Source organism: Corylus avellana, chromosome 3, assembly GCF_965113065.1.
Source record: "Corylus avellana chromosome 3, dhCorAvel1.hap1.2, whole genome shotgun sequence".
Taxonomy (NCBI): Eukaryota; Viridiplantae; Streptophyta; class Magnoliopsida; order Fagales; family Betulaceae; genus Corylus; species Corylus avellana.
In genome coordinates this window covers 8,031,603-8,046,684 of record NC_142492.1, presented here as the reverse complement: position 1 = coordinate 8,046,684, position 15,082 = coordinate 8,031,603, and the positions used below count along the sequence as shown (strand labels likewise).

Here is a 15,082-nt window from a genome sequence, read left to right as displayed (position 1 = left end):
GAGACAATATCAAAAATACATGGAGAAATCTCTTCCATCCAAGCAAATTTTAATTTGCACCCGCTTTGTTAGTTACCTTGGCCAATCCGTGTGCTGCAAAATTCGCTTCCCTCTTGACATGGCATACCATCCAACTCCCGTGAGAGTTAAGCATAATTTTTATATCGCCAACCACTGACTGTAAAAGCACTAAGTTAGAGATTTGGATATTTTATGGCTTTGACCATTAGTAGACAGTTCCCTTCAAGAATAATGAAGCGAATTTTAAAATTATCATTTGATCAAAATTTAATAATAATTAGTTATAAGTTTAATGGTAATTTAAAAAATTATATTATTTTAAGAATACCACAAGAAATACTAATAATATTATTCCACCGTTCTATCTTTAAGGCGGTCTTCTTTTTACTTTGTTTTTCTTATTATTTTATTACGTGATAAAATATTATTTTATTACAACTTGCAAGCACATGAGAGCCTAATCCTAGTTGGGTAGGAAGTGCAACATAGTACCATTCCCCACTAGTTTATCTCTATTGAGGCTAGCACAAGCCGTCGGATTCCGTTGGAAATGGAATTACACACTGTAAATTGGACTTACAATCCCAGAAAGCAAATTCCTGGAAAAGAAAGTCCGTGGAAATGCCCGAACTGGAGGACCCGAAGTCAACGGGACCAACTGTAGGGGTGGAGGAGGAAGTGGAAGAGGAAGAGGGGGAGAGAGTAGAGGCGTTAATCATGGACTTCGATGTTCTCGATGACTCCTGGTCGTTGGATCAGATCCTCTTGCTCGCCGACAACAATAGCCACAACCCCATGTCACCGCTCTACGTCTCGCCCTCCGACCAGCACTTCTCTCCTCCCTGGGCGTTCGTAGATGGAACCGACGACGCAGCGCATACCGCCTCTGCTCCCCCGGACTCCTCTCCGTTGCTCTCCTGTGAGTTTCGTATTTGTATTCTCATTCCTTCTTGGATTGGATTATGAATTTTTTTTTTTTTTTTTTGGCTTTGTTTGGATGGAAGATAATTTAGTGAAAGTTTGAAACTGTGTGGAAAAGTTTGGTTCTTGGTGCTTTCGTTTTGTTTGGTTGCTGAAAATGATAGATTACCGATCGAAAGCTTAAACTGATATTGCTTTGTTAGGTTGCTTGTAAATTATCATCTCTCGAAAGCTTAAAGTGATAGTAAATTTAATCATTTAATTTATCAAAAAAAGAAGTAAAACTGACAGAAAATGATGAATTAAGGTTAAATTCATAGAAAATAATGAACTTAATCACATAATTAATAGTCTTACACTCAAGAACACTTGCTTTGAGCACTTGCTTTGATTACACGTCTAAAAAAGCTAAAACTGATTTCAAAAATAATAATTAAAAAAAAAAAAAAAAAAAAGATGAGGGGAAGAAAATGAAGCGCTATAATCCCAGATGAAAGAAAAATAGAAGGATTAAACCGAGAGAATTATGGTTATATGGCCCTTCTCTTAGGAATTGATGCAGAACGAAAAGTGTAGTATGACTAAATCTAACTTTGGGTAGATGCCCTTGAGGGGTTTCTTGAAACCTCGAAAGAACTCTGGTGTACCAGAAAATAAGAGAAATGTAAAAGAGAATTATGCTGAAATATGAATAATTGGTAGAAAACTTGACGCCCAAATTATAACATTCATAAATTGACCCTAACCTATAAAAAAATCCCTATAAACAGTTAAAAATGAGGAAATAGAACCCTAAAACATGAAAATATAAGAAAGTAACGAACAATAAAATTGATCCAAGAATCAGGAACCAAAGAGCATGAACTTAATTGGCCAGTTTATTTTCTTTTCTTCTACTCATTTTCAGGACAACCAAAACGAAAATTGCATGCACTTGAATTAGTGAATTGGATGAAGTTTGTTGAACCTGTTGAGCCCGAGCTTTAACTCCGAGACTTTATCACCATCTACAATAGTTTTTAGTATATCCCATTCGATGGGTGATCGGTCTATATGGCCCGTAAAAAAAATGCGACAGTTATGCTCTTGCAGTTTCTCAGTAATATTATGGCTTCACTCAGTAGTTCACTCCTTTGAGTTCCGACTTTGAAGTTTCACTATATGCAGGTACTCCCAAACCAGTAACTGCAAGGCCAATGGATAATGGAAATAATAGAAGAGTTCCATCTCCGCTTATGGGACTCAAGCCCCTGGATGATTTAGATGGGTCTTGTGTAATCAAGGAGAGGATGACACAAGCACTTCGGTACTACATAGATTTGACGGAAAACAATGTTCTAGCTCAGGTTTGGGCACCCATAAAGAATGGGAGCCGGAATGTGCTCACAACTTCAGGGCAACCTTTTGTTTTTGGTCCACATAGCAATGGACTGCATCAGTTTAGGATGATCTCTCTGGGGTATAATTTTTCTGTGGATGAGGAGAACGAAGAAGTGCTTGGGCTTCCTGGCCGTGTTTTCCGGCAAAGGGTGCCAGAATGGACTCCAAATGTGCAGTATTACTCCAGCAGAGAGTACCCACGTCGTAATCATGCCCAGAATTACAATGTTCATGGAAGCTTGGCATTGCCTGTCTTTGAGCCTTCTGGCCAGTCCTGTGTTGGTGTACTTGAGCTCATCATGACTTCACCGAAGATCAACTATGCACCTGAGGTTGATAAAGTCTGCAAAGCACTTGAGGTTGGTCTCCTTTCCCCTTGCTGTGCATGTCAAACTTCATGCTGCATTCTTATTTGGTGACTGCCAGATGATGATTCTACTCTTTATGAGATTCTTATGGAAAATGTTGTTGCCTATGGGATTGTTCACCTTGGAAAATATTGGTAACTCCAAACATTTCAAGATTCCTCATTCACTATTTCGGTTGTCCTGCAGGCCGTAAATCTGAAAAGTTCCGAGACATTGGGTCATCCAAACATACAGGTAAGCTGCAACTATCATGCAAGCCAAGTTTGAGTCTTTTGGGAACCAAGAAGATAAATATGGTGCTTTTCTTTCATTTTCCTTCTTTCTTTTTATCTTTTTTTCTCACAGATGTATATACTTGGCAATGCTTTAACCAGATTTGCAATGAAGGTCGCCAGAATGCGCTGGCTGAAATTTTGGGAATATTGACGGTGGTGTGCGAAACTCACAAATTACCTTTGGCTCAGACTTGGGTTCCATGCAGGCATCGCAGCGTTCTGGCCCATGGTGGTGGTCTCAAGAAGAGCTGTACTAGCTTTGATGGTGGTTGCATGGGACAAGTCTGCATGTCCACAACTGATGTGGCCCTCTATGTTGTAGATGCTCACATGTGTGGTTTCCGGGAGGCTTGTGTTGAGCATCACTTGCAAAAGGATCAGGGGGTTGCTGGGAGAGCATTTTCGTCCCATAGCTTATGCTTCTGTGAAAACATTACCCTATTCTGCAAAACTGAGTACCCCTTAGTACACTATGCTCGCATGTTTGGTTTAGCCAGCTGTTTTGCCATCTGCTTAAGGAGCACTCATACAGGAGATGATGATTACATTCTGGAATTTTTTCTGCCCCCAAGTATTACAGACTTCTATGAACAACAGATTTTATTGGGCTCAATATTGGCAACGATGAAGCAGCATTTCCAGAGTCTTAAGGTTGCTTCTGGTATTGAACTTGAAGAGGAAGTATTTGTCGAAATCATTCAAGTTTCTATAAATGAGAGTGTTGATTCAAGATTTGAATCTTTACAAATACCGTTATCTATGAAATCACCACCCAGGCCTTATGGCTTACTGATTAAGGGAGATATGGTGCAGTTAGAATCATCAAAACAGCAATTAATGTCGCACTTCGATGACATAAATGATAAAGGCACCATTTCAAATAATGGAGGCATAAGCGTCGATCACTTTTCTTCTTTAGAAAATAAGGAGATCAGAAAGATATCAGAGAGAAAGCGTGGAAAAACTGAGAAATCAATTAGTCTAGAAGTTCTCCAACAATATTTTGCTGGTAGTCTTAAGGATGCAGCAAAGAGCCTTGGTGGTATGCTTATACACTAACAAATTGTTGCTTGCAATTTTTCTTATATAGATGTGGGTGATGCTGGATTTGTTCATAAAAAACTGGATGTTTATTTGCAATGGCGATTAAAATGTATTGTTCTTTGAAATGTTCTTGCTTTACAGTTTGCCCTACTACAATGAAGCGTATCTGTCGCCAGCATGGGATCTCCCGATGGCCATCTCGCAAGATCAACAAGGTCAACCGTTCCCTCTCTAAGCTAAAGCGTGTAATCGAGTCTGTTCAAGGTGCTGAAGGAGCATTTAGTTTAAATTCTCTCGCCTCGAGTCCTCTTCCTGTTGCTGTTGACTCACAGCCTTCCAGTTTGAATAGGTACTATCCACAAACATCACCATCCCTTAAACTCTCTGAACCTCAGAAAAAGAATGAATCTGCCCCAGGTAGAACACTTAAAAACAATGATCAGTCTGGGCTGCAAGATCAATTGCAAGAACGAAGAAAGTCAAGTCCAGAGAACCTTATTTGTGATCATAGTAGTTCTCCACCAGAGGTTGGTAAAGGCTCAAACCGGTCCAAAACTCGGAGCGGCTCATGTGAAGAGAGCGCTGGGACCCCTACTTCGCATGGTTCATGTCAAGGCAGTCCCCCGAATGAAAGCACACCAGCAAAGCATCCATATATTTCCTCCACCATCAACGAGCAATGTGATAAAGTAGGTGGCTCCTCGGATTTGGCATATCAACCCCCAGGGGCACTCAATATATCGGCTACATACTCAATACCTGATGCTCTTTTGATGACAGAACCTCAAGAAACATTTGGAGGAATGCTAGTTGAGGATGCTGGAAGTTCAAAAGATTTGAGAAATCTGTGTCCTTCTGTAGCAGATGCTATGTTGGATGAGCAGGTCCCCGCAGAGATTTGTTGGATTGACCCTCCATGTCCCAGTATAGCTCCTAGCCAATCTATGGCTGCTCTTGCTCACACCAAGCCACATGTTACAGCTACGAAAGAGATGAACAGTGTCACGATAAAGGCAACATTTAGAGAAGATATAATTATCAGGTTTCGGCTCGCTTTGAGTTCAGGTATTTTGGAGCTGAAAGAAGAAGTGGCAAAGAGGTTGAAACTCGAGATGGGAACATTTGATATCAAGTATCTGGATGATGATAATGAGTGGGTATTAATAGCCTGCGATGCAGACCTGAAGGAGTGCATAGATATTTCAAGATCGTCGACGGCCAGCAATATCATCAGGCTATTGGTTCATGATCTAACCGCTAATCTGGGGAGCTCCTGCGAGAGCTCTGGGTAGTGAGGACTAGTTTGTACATATTAGTGAGTCTGGAGATATATCAATTCTTGTAGTGCTAGGGTGCTGGATAAGTTGTTGATCTAGGTTTCCAGTTGTAAGAAATTTTCCGTTGAGTTAAAGAAGTACCACTTTCTTAGATTACTGTCATAAGACCTAAAAAATTTTGTTTGTATGTATAGGACGGAAGTTTGGAGTATCAAGTGTCTTCAATTATATGTAGATATGACACAACAGCTAAGTATTGTATTTGTATGTGTAGGACATTGTATTTGTATGTGTAGGATGGAATTTGAGAGTGTCATGTGTCCTCAATTATAGATATGGCATTTCAGTTTGCGTCCTGTGTGCACAGAACCTATGATTGATGGTGTCATATGTCATCAATTATAAATGTAGCACTTCAGCTTGTGTCGTGTGCTCCTCAATTATACTTGTAATATTCCAGCTTGCGTCATGTGTGCAGAAAAGATAGAATGCAAGTTGAGAGTATCATGTGTCCTCAATTGTAGATGTGGTATTCCAGCTTACATTATGTGTTTTGTATGCACACGACGCAAGCCATAATCGAATCTAAATAAGTGTTTTAAAATTTGTTCAGAGTATTTTGCTAATGCAACCCTATAGTTCTTTTTCTTTTTATAATACTCAACAAATGATAAAAATCTAATCCCTCATCTTATAAACTCTACAAAAACTTACATCGATGGACCAAATATCAAATATCCTTAAGGAAGAAAGTTAATATATTAGGCTAGAGGGTCATCGATGCACACCAATACTTGAGTAAAGTAAGAAATAAATGGCTCAGTTTGCCAATCGTTTCGCCTATATATCGCATTAATTAATTTATTCCTCATTTCCCTCTTCAAAACCATTTACCAAACGGTCCAAACATACCAAACATGCCCGTATTATCACACTAGTATCATTTTTTACTCAAACTAAAGGCAAACTAGCTATCATTTTGGTGGTAGTAGCACCCCCAAAATTTTAAAATTCCATCTAAATTATTTGTTTTTCATGAAATATACCATTTAAAAGTACTTTTTTATCCTCCCAAATTTTGTTTTTCAGTTTTGTTCCCCAAACCTAAAATTCTAATTCCAGCCTTGATCGGAACCTTTAAAATTGTCAAAAACAAAAATGAAACGACAAAGTATAATTAACTCATTACTGCAATATGATAGTTGGTGAACACAAGAAAGAAACAACATTTGTTTGAGATATATATAGAATATCACACACGACTAATAACAGTTCCTGAAAGTGGGTTCTAGTCATCTGACGGTGGTGATGAGAGAGCCTTCACTATTCTAAGATGCACTGCCAACCTTCTCAGTGTCTTCTCCATCCACAACCAGCTCTAACAGATCCACCTTGCCAGTTTTGTCCTTCCTTTCTGCAATCTGTCGCTTTGTTGATTTGTAGAAAGTGGCATAGAGAATCAATTGGGCCAGCCCAAACATTGTTCCCACCACATTGGGTGCCTGAGATTAATCCACAGGCTCAATTTTTAGATAAAACCCAATATTGTCATTCTTATGATCACAAGAAGCAAGTGATTTATGTTTGTTAATGTGTTTTGGAAGTTTTTTTTTTTTTTTTTTTGAAAAATGTTATGATATGATATAAAGGTAAAACCCGTTTTTATATTCTTATGTGTAAAGAGTGTTTTTTTGTTTTGAGTTGTTGCCGGTTAATGTATTTCTCTTATAAAAGAAAAAAGACATGTTACATTCATTGTCAAGTATACACTACCTGATGTGACAGTGAAAATTACCATTAGATCCAAAACTTAATGGTGATTCATCCAAAATTTAATGATAAATTTTACTGTCACCTTAAAAAATATGCAGTTCGAAGTGTATGTTGCATTTTTCGAACAGAAAATCACAAACACAAACAAATCATTTTTTTTTTCCTTTGCTTAAGATCATTTGGGGGGGGGGGGGAGGAGGAGGTGTGTGGGGGTTGAGTATGTGAAATTACAAGGACGAAGGGGTCAAATTGAATAAGACCATAAGTACTCCAGATAAGACCATTGACAAAGGAAGTGAGGGAGAGGGAAAAAGGCATATACTCCACACTTCTTGTGGTAAGCACCAATTTCTGCACCACACACAAAAGCATCTTCATCAATAGACAAATTACAACGATCAAAATAATAATAATATTGAGCTTAGTTCCTCAAGAACTGAAGTACGCAACAACTATCAAATAATTACCAAATTAAAACAAATATATGAATTCAGCGCCGAATGTGAATACATGTCCGTTTGTCACACATATTTATTGTTAAAGTATTAATTAAATAATTAAATTTTATAATTTTTTAACAGCTTAAATTTTTAAAATAATTAGTTATTTATCATAATATCATAACAAAGATCATGAGTACTCCAAACTCCGTCTCCGATTTATCTGATCCACCTTTTTTCTATTTTAATTAAAATAGTCGACATGCATGTTTTTACTTTTTGATATAATTAATTTGTTAGGTCATCATTTTATCCTAAACAAAGTTATTACATTGACTATTCACTATGGTGATTATAACTGATCAATATATCTTAGATTCCAACACATGCATGTGAAACTCCAACATTAATTTCATAGGATCAAAACAAAAGCAGAAAAATAATTGCACCAAAAATCAGTACCATATTTGCATTTAGGGTAATATATAGTAGATTGACTAACCATTACAACCAATGGGGAAGCATACATCATGACGTTGAACAAAATGCATATGATGCCTACAATCAAAGACCGCTCCTTATGCGAATGGGTTAGGGTTAAAACCAAAGTTGTGAGAACGCCGGTGAATATCAATTCAACAAGTAGGCCCAGCAAAACTCCGAGCCTCATTTTCCTATTGGAGAAGATGAAGAACAGAACTATGTACGTGAGCTCAATGGTGGTCCCGGAGCTGTTGATGGTCAGCACCAGGGTGCTGTGGGGGTGCACCATGGGCATGCCGTACAAGGTCCAGACCAAGCAATTGACTAGGGCTGCAAGGTATGGTACTGGTGAGTAATGCTCCACTGACCCTTTCTTCCATATTTGAACAAAAGTTGGCCTACAAAGTAAATGCCATTATCATTAATAGTTTTAAAAATAAAATTCATTCCCCCAAGGATTAGCTCAAATAAGCAACTTATTTAGTTAATATTACAAGATTGACTGTCCAAATTCATTCGGCCGATACGCAACTCTTGCGCGTGGAGTCGTGTATTTAGGAACGTTTACCCGACATGGAAGGATCACAAAGTTGTCCTATCTTAAAGGGGTTCCACATTGTTAAAAAAAAAATAAAAGAATAATAAAAAATAAAAGGATACAAGAAGATTTTGAGTTTGATTATTTGATTATTTGATCTTTCCAAAGGAAGGAGATAGCAATTAAGGTTGATTAATGCCTCAATTTACGTTAAACCTCTTGATTAACGGTACTGGAAAGCCAATAATGCCCTTCAAGCCATCCAAAAAGACAAAATTGTCTTTTTTTTTTTCCTTAAATTCTTGTTATGGGGGCAAAATACTGGGAGTGCCAAAAATCAGTGGCATTTGTATATATATGGAAAGCAAGCTTACACTGGGGACAAGAACAAGAAAAGTGAGATAATGTTTCCTGAAAACAAACAAAAGAACCCCACATCATCAGTTTGAATTTAATTAGCTGAACAAGAAAATGGTAATTAATAATACGTAATTCAAAGTAATTCTCTAGGAAGTCTAGCCAATAATAGAATATATATTTTAGAAATTAAACTAAGTAACCCACCTAGAACACCAACGGCCATTCGAGCAGCTTCTGTAGAAACCATGTTGCTGGAGCCTGGAGCCTGGAGCTGAAGAAGAACAATGACAAATCTAAATGAAAAGTGAATTTTTTTCACGTTAAAAGAGAGAAAGAGAGAGAGATATAAATGTTGAAGTAGGAATTAAGGTTCTATATTTATAAGCTTAGATTTTTGATGGCATCCAAAACTGCTTGGTCACTTGCATGACATGTACGTAGAGAGAGAGAAATGGCACTGCCTTCAAGATACTCAATACCCTAGCATAAATGCAAAATATACTAAAATTTTATATTAAATTGATATATAAATAATATAGCTAGTATCAATTTAGTGTTAATAAAATATAAACAAAAGAAAAGAATAAAAATAATTGTTTCATACTAGATTTTAATTTTCTACTCCATCCTCTATCGAAATAGAATCCGGTGTTTTTTTTTATCCCAAAAATTATTTATGACTATATATATATATATATATATATATACTAAATTTCGTAGCAATTTCTTTTTTGATGTGCATACAACGACAAGAAAGAGAATCGAATTTTCCGGTGCACTAGTATGGAATTTTCATATGTTGCCGTATTGCTAAAGGAGCCAATATTGAATTTTAATGTGAGTTTTTATATGAAGTTTGGATTTTGGGGAAATACTAGCTAGTAGACGTACATAGCCTCCTCTATCTAACTACGTACGAGGCATGCAATGTACCCCATCCATACATTAAAAAAAAAAATTGACAAAAATACTATTGATAACAAATTTAGAAAAAGACAAAAACAAAATTAAAGGAAAATTTTCCTTTTTTTCCTTTTTTATTTTTTTAGGTAAATTTAATCACTTAATTATTACTTTAACTTTCATCCTTATGTGTGAGTTCAAATTCCATTTTAATAGGTAGGGCCTAACAAGTATAATATTTTAATTGAAATGAGTGGTAAATGATGCAATCAATGTTCGAATTCAAGACCATGTTAAATCATCGGTTGTTCTAAAAGCTTAAACTGATAGAAAAATATAAATTTAATCACTTAATTATTATTTTAAGAATAATTATGAGTTGTCTTCATGATTTTTGAATGTATTGTAGCTAGGCTTTTGAACAAGGAGACTTTCAAGAAAAAATTTTGTCGTTAAGAATTAAATTAAACTAATAATTTGACAAGCATTCGGGGATTAATTGATGACTATTCTTTTGTTGAGGCAAGAGAATAAAACTTTTTTGAGGAAAGCAGTTGATTAAAAGACTAACGTAAAACAGTTTGAAAGATTAGTGGGACATTTTCGGTATTTTGGATGAAAGATATTTTAGGAGTTGGTAAAAATAATAATAATAATAATAAATTCAAAGTATTAGGACTGTTTGGCATTGGGATTTTATACATAATAAGTGCAATTTTAAACTAAATCATAAAAAATAGATGGTTTTGAATTACGTTTTTAAAAAATTACGATTTAAAAACGTAGAAAATTCACATTTTCAAATCTCAGGTAAATATGTGTTTTTTAAAACGCACAATTTTAAATGCTAAATTGCGATTTTAAAGTCCAACCCCTTAACTGCATTTTTAAAAATCACAACATTTTTTTTAAAATCGCAGACTTAAACAAATAGAGAGATATGTCAAAGACTGATGAATTTTATAAATAAATAAATGATAAAACTCATTATTTCAACTATCTTTCAAACATCTTTATATAAGAGGAAATGCTATAAGATTCTTTAATGCAAGCTGAAAATCGGCTCATTCAAAGAAGCTTTAATGCAAGTTGAAAAATTGATCATAGCTATAGATACGTATCTTAAAAATATCTGCTACTGGAGTAAGGCCTTCTGGGCGCATGGTTTTTTTAAAGAGGATAGACAATATTTCAAAGAAAATAATGAATGATGAGAAGGAAAAAAAAAATAATAATAAATAAATAAATTACTGGCATGGGGATCAAGGAGGGGATGTGCCAAGTTGGTTCTGTTTCATACAAAGGGAGAGAGAGAGAATAGAGAGAAAGAGGAAGAAAAAGAAAGAGATGAGGAGAAGGGTTTGGTGAATGGGGCATTTTCTACGTGCTAAAATTCAAGTAAGTAAACACTTAAAAATTCTTGACATTAATACATTTTACTAGATTCATTAAGTTTTATAAATCGTAAAGTTCACTTAACTTCCTCAAACTATCACTCCAATGATAATCTACACTCAAACTATCAATTGCGACAATTTACCTTCAAAACTATCAAAACAATGACAATTAATGTACCCCAAATTTTAACAAAATGACAAAATTACTCTTACTAAAATAAAAACAAAAATACTAAAATTTATTTATTTTTTTCAAATTTTTACGGATATTTTTGTCTTATTAAAAATTTTATAGGGGTAATTTCATCATTTTGCTAGCATTTTTGGGGTATATTGTTATTGTTTTGGTAGTTTTGGGAATAAATTGTCGTAATTGATAGTTTGGGGAGTAGATTGTCATTGGAATGATAGTTTGAGGGAGTTAAGTGGACTTTACCCTTTTATAAAAGTTGGGAAATTTTCTAAATGATGCATTCATTTTATTAATATTTCCTTCTGTATCTTGGAAATCACGATTAATGACACGAATTACATGACATGCTATTTTTAAAAATGATGAGATGATATGATATGATTTTCATGATGTTTTATGACACCCGCGGTTCATGACTACGCATTTTTATGAAAATGTTATGATATATTTATAATGAGATTTATGCACAAGGATGATCATGATCAGCTCAACGCTAATGTTGTGTACTATGATGTTTATGAAAGTTCATGCACAAAGTTTATGAGCTCAATAATGTTATATTTATGAAAGATGCATGGGCACTATGTTTTCCCACGACACCATTATGATGATGTTATGACTGGTATCGGGTATGTTATGAGTCGACTAAATGATGTTAATGATGTAATTAAGGATAGCATGACAAACCACACAAGCATATGTGGGCTATTAGTCTGGTGGCCTATGAAAGCTCCCACACTGATAGCTCGCATGTGGCTACAGGATTGAGCTAACGATGGTCATTCAGGACAAGCCAATCTGCACCGCTCAAGGTTGGAGAAATGTGAAAATAGTCCAAAAGGATATAAATATGTTTATGAATAATCGAAGGGGGTTTGTTAATGAAAAGCATATTGAAAGTTTTGATTAATTTACGAGCCATGACCCATGATGATGATTAACGATTGTTAAGAAATTATGTTTCCAAATTTTTTAATTCTTATTGTAAGTTTCAAAGCAATGACTTTCATGAACCAATATGACTTGTAAATAAGACTTTTCTGCATGCAAATGTTTCAGCATACGTTTTGTCTTTATTTACTAAGAGCATTTGAAAAATTCTATACTATGCATTTGATAATACAAAATCTCCCCTTGATCCCCTTTTGGTATTGGGACATGACACATGACAGTTGTGGTATAAGAGGAAATGCTACAAGATTCTGTGAACTCAAAGCAGTAGGAAGTTTGTAACGCTAAAATTACTTAACTGGTAATTTACTCTATGGTTTGTCTCTTAATTTTATTTCAGAATGAATAAGACTTAGATATCTCACATTGTCGGAAGAGAAGAATTTCCACTTTCATCACCAATATTTTTCAGAGCATAATACTCTGATACCATGTCTGCAATGCTCCCAAACAATTAATTTTGATTAACTTGAAATGTTACTAGCAATTCCTTTAGACCAATTAACTGGTAACTCACTTGTTGTATTACCCTAAACATTAAATTATCAAAATATCAACATGTGGAAGCAAAAATAAATGATTTGAGACAATTATCATATAACTTTAAATAACATAATGTTTCATTAATATAAACTAGGAGCTTCCAAACAGACATTAATATAATTAACGATATCAATCACATCTATCTAAGCAAACCTGAGAATATGAGCCATTTGCTCGGCATCTTCAACCCAACAAATTTCTCCTACTCTACGGCTTGACATCCTGCTAATATGAAAAACACCAAAGTGTTCGACAAGTAAAAGAAAATAATTGTGCAAGTTCACGACTTAATAAATAAATTTATATGAATCTAGTTTTTTGAATTGTTTCTAGAACATATTTATTTTTTTTCTGTTGAATTGTTCTTTTTTGCCCATTCATGTTTCTTTATTTTTTATACTATTATTATGGTTTTGTATTTAAAGTTAAAACATCAATAATCCTACATGTCCTCTATTGTCTATTTTGCAACTAAAAGCACATTTTTAATTTTGTTACCAAACATCAATAATTTCAAAAAAGCGCTTAAGACATATAGTTATCAAACATGTAAATAACTTTTCCGTAAAAGCGCTTTTGACAAAAGTTCACAGACAAAAGCTCTCTATCCAAAAGCTCTACATCCCACCGCAATACCAAACATACTCTAAGTAACAATTCGTAACCTATGAATACTAGCACATAATCCGTGGCTATGCGCGAGATTTTCTTTATAATTTAATTTTAAAATTTAAACGCATCCCCATTTTATCATACCTCTTTTAACGAAAAGACATATTAAATGTTATACACTAGTACATTATTGAACATGCATTTTTTTTTTTTTTTTGAAGTGTATTGAACATGTACTTAATGACACAATCACAGACATATGAATTAAAACTATGACCATTGAATTTAGTTTAATTTATATAAACTAAAACATTGTAAAATCTTTGTTCCCGTCAAAGTAGTTTAAAATGAAAAGAAGAATAAAGAGAAGAAAAAAAAAATAGCAAGAATAAAAATCGGATTCTGATTATCAAAGCATTAATAGAAATTAGTAAGAATCTATTATATTGTTGGTGTGTTACCTATTATATTTTAATACAAATAAAACTCGTATACTTCTAAACATTCAAATAAGGAAAAAAAAAAAAAAACACACACACACACACACACACAGAAAAAGAAACAAAATTTTTTTTATGAATACAAATTTTTTTACTCAACATTTAATGTAATCAAATAAAGCTTCTCACATTAGATTCAATGCTTAATTATCTATTTTGTGTTTCAAAAAACGAAAATCTTTTTTTTTACACAGTAATCAAATAAATTTTTGCTTTCTTCTGCCTGAAAATTTGAGTATAACACAACCGAAAAAAAAATAATAATAGTAATCTCATAAAACATTCAAATGAATTACAACATATTTGTAAAAATGTTAAAATATTTGTTCTCATGTGAGTAGTTTAAGATGAAAATAATAGCAGGCAACTAACTATTGGATCTAAGGCCAAAATGACCACAAGGTTAAGCCTGTATAATAGTAGCACATGACGCACAATAATGTCATACCATGCGAGTATTGTTCATTTATTTAAGAAAATCATATATAAGCATTTTCCATATAAGCGGTCTTAAACATTTGGGGAAACTTCACTTACCCCACATAAACTTACGCATATTTTGCGAACACCCTCTAATATTCAAAGTCTATCACTTTGGTGTATTGAACTTTCATTTCGTTCCAAATACCTCTCCTACCGTTAGATATTTGTTATGGGTACACGTAGAAGACCTCACAGCCAAGCAAGTGGTATAGAAGGAAAGGTCTAAGAAGAAGACACGTGGGGAAGAAGGGAAAGTTGGGGAGTACATCTGTCCTCTTTTCTTCTGCACTTTATGTTAATTTTATACATGCGTTTTATTTGTTAAAGCCTGCGTTTTGCAAGGCCTTTCTATGTAATTTCCAGTACTTGTATTTCGGCACTTCTAGAACCTTGGGGAAAGGATCCAGGTGGCCATTCTGTTAGAATATATTCTAACAGAATGGGTGATATAATGGGGGGCACTCTCATTAGATGGGATATGCATAGAGATTCCTGGCTTAAGATGTTGTAGGAGAAGGAGCAATCTCGAATCTGCTCATTTATCTTTAATATATTTTCTGCATTATTCCATTTCCTTTGTTGTTTTCATTCAAACCCATAAAAATCATCATACAAACCCA

The 15,082-nt window shown here is 34.6% G+C and overlaps 2 protein-coding genes across 2 annotated transcripts; one reads left to right on the top strand and one right to left on the bottom strand.

The window, feature by feature from the left end:
• Nucleotides 1-573: 573 nt before the first annotated feature.
• Nucleotides 574-5,704, top strand: LOC132175853 (protein NLP6). Its single transcript, XM_059587926.2, has 5 exons — nt 574-940; nt 2,110-2,681; nt 2,877-2,924; nt 3,065-4,007; nt 4,151-5,704. Exons 1-5 carry the CDS (start codon nt 643-645, stop codon nt 5,299-5,301), a joined length of 3,012 nt encoding a protein of 1,003 aa, XP_059443909.2. The 5' UTR covers nt 574-642; the 3' UTR covers nt 5,302-5,704.
• Nucleotides 5,705-6,614: 910 nt separating this feature from the next.
• Nucleotides 6,615-9,127, bottom strand: LOC132174408 (bidirectional sugar transporter SWEET4-like). The gene is made up of 5 exons (XM_059586069.2): nt 9,085-9,127; nt 8,895-8,931; nt 8,002-8,380; nt 7,291-7,410; nt 6,615-6,788 (listed from the first exon to the last, which is right to left on the bottom strand). The coding sequence occupies exons 1-5, from the start codon at nt 9,125-9,127 to the stop codon at nt 6,615-6,617; spliced, it is 753 nt and encodes a 250-aa protein (XP_059442052.2).
• Nucleotides 9,128-15,082: the final 5,955 nt, after the last annotated feature.

Bases quoted from the DNA above. Each gene is read 5' to 3' on its own strand.
- LOC132175853 (XM_059587926.2), top strand. From the start codon at position 643: ATGCCCGAACTGGAGGACCCGAAGTCAACGGGACCAACTGTAGGGGTG. The intron at 941-2,109 runs GTGAGTTTCGTA...CACTATATGCAG, and splicing joins CTCCTCTCCGTTGCTCTCCT to GTACTCCCAAACCAGTAACT. The intron at 2,682-2,876 runs GTTGGTCTCCTT...GTTGTCCTGCAG, and splicing joins AAGTCTGCAAAGCACTTGAG to GCCGTAAATCTGAAAAGTTC.
- LOC132174408 (XM_059586069.2), bottom strand. From the start codon at position 9,127: ATGGTTTCTACAGAAGCTGCTCGAATGGCCGTTGGTGTTCTAG. The intron at 8,381-8,894 runs GTAAGCTTGCTT...TTTACTTTGTAG, and splicing joins TTCTTGTTCTTGTCCCCAGT to GCCAACTTTTGTTCAAATAT. The intron at 6,789-7,290 runs GTAATTTCACAT...GATTAATCTCAG, and splicing joins AATTTGACCCCTTCGTCCTT to GCACCCAATGTGGTGGGAAC.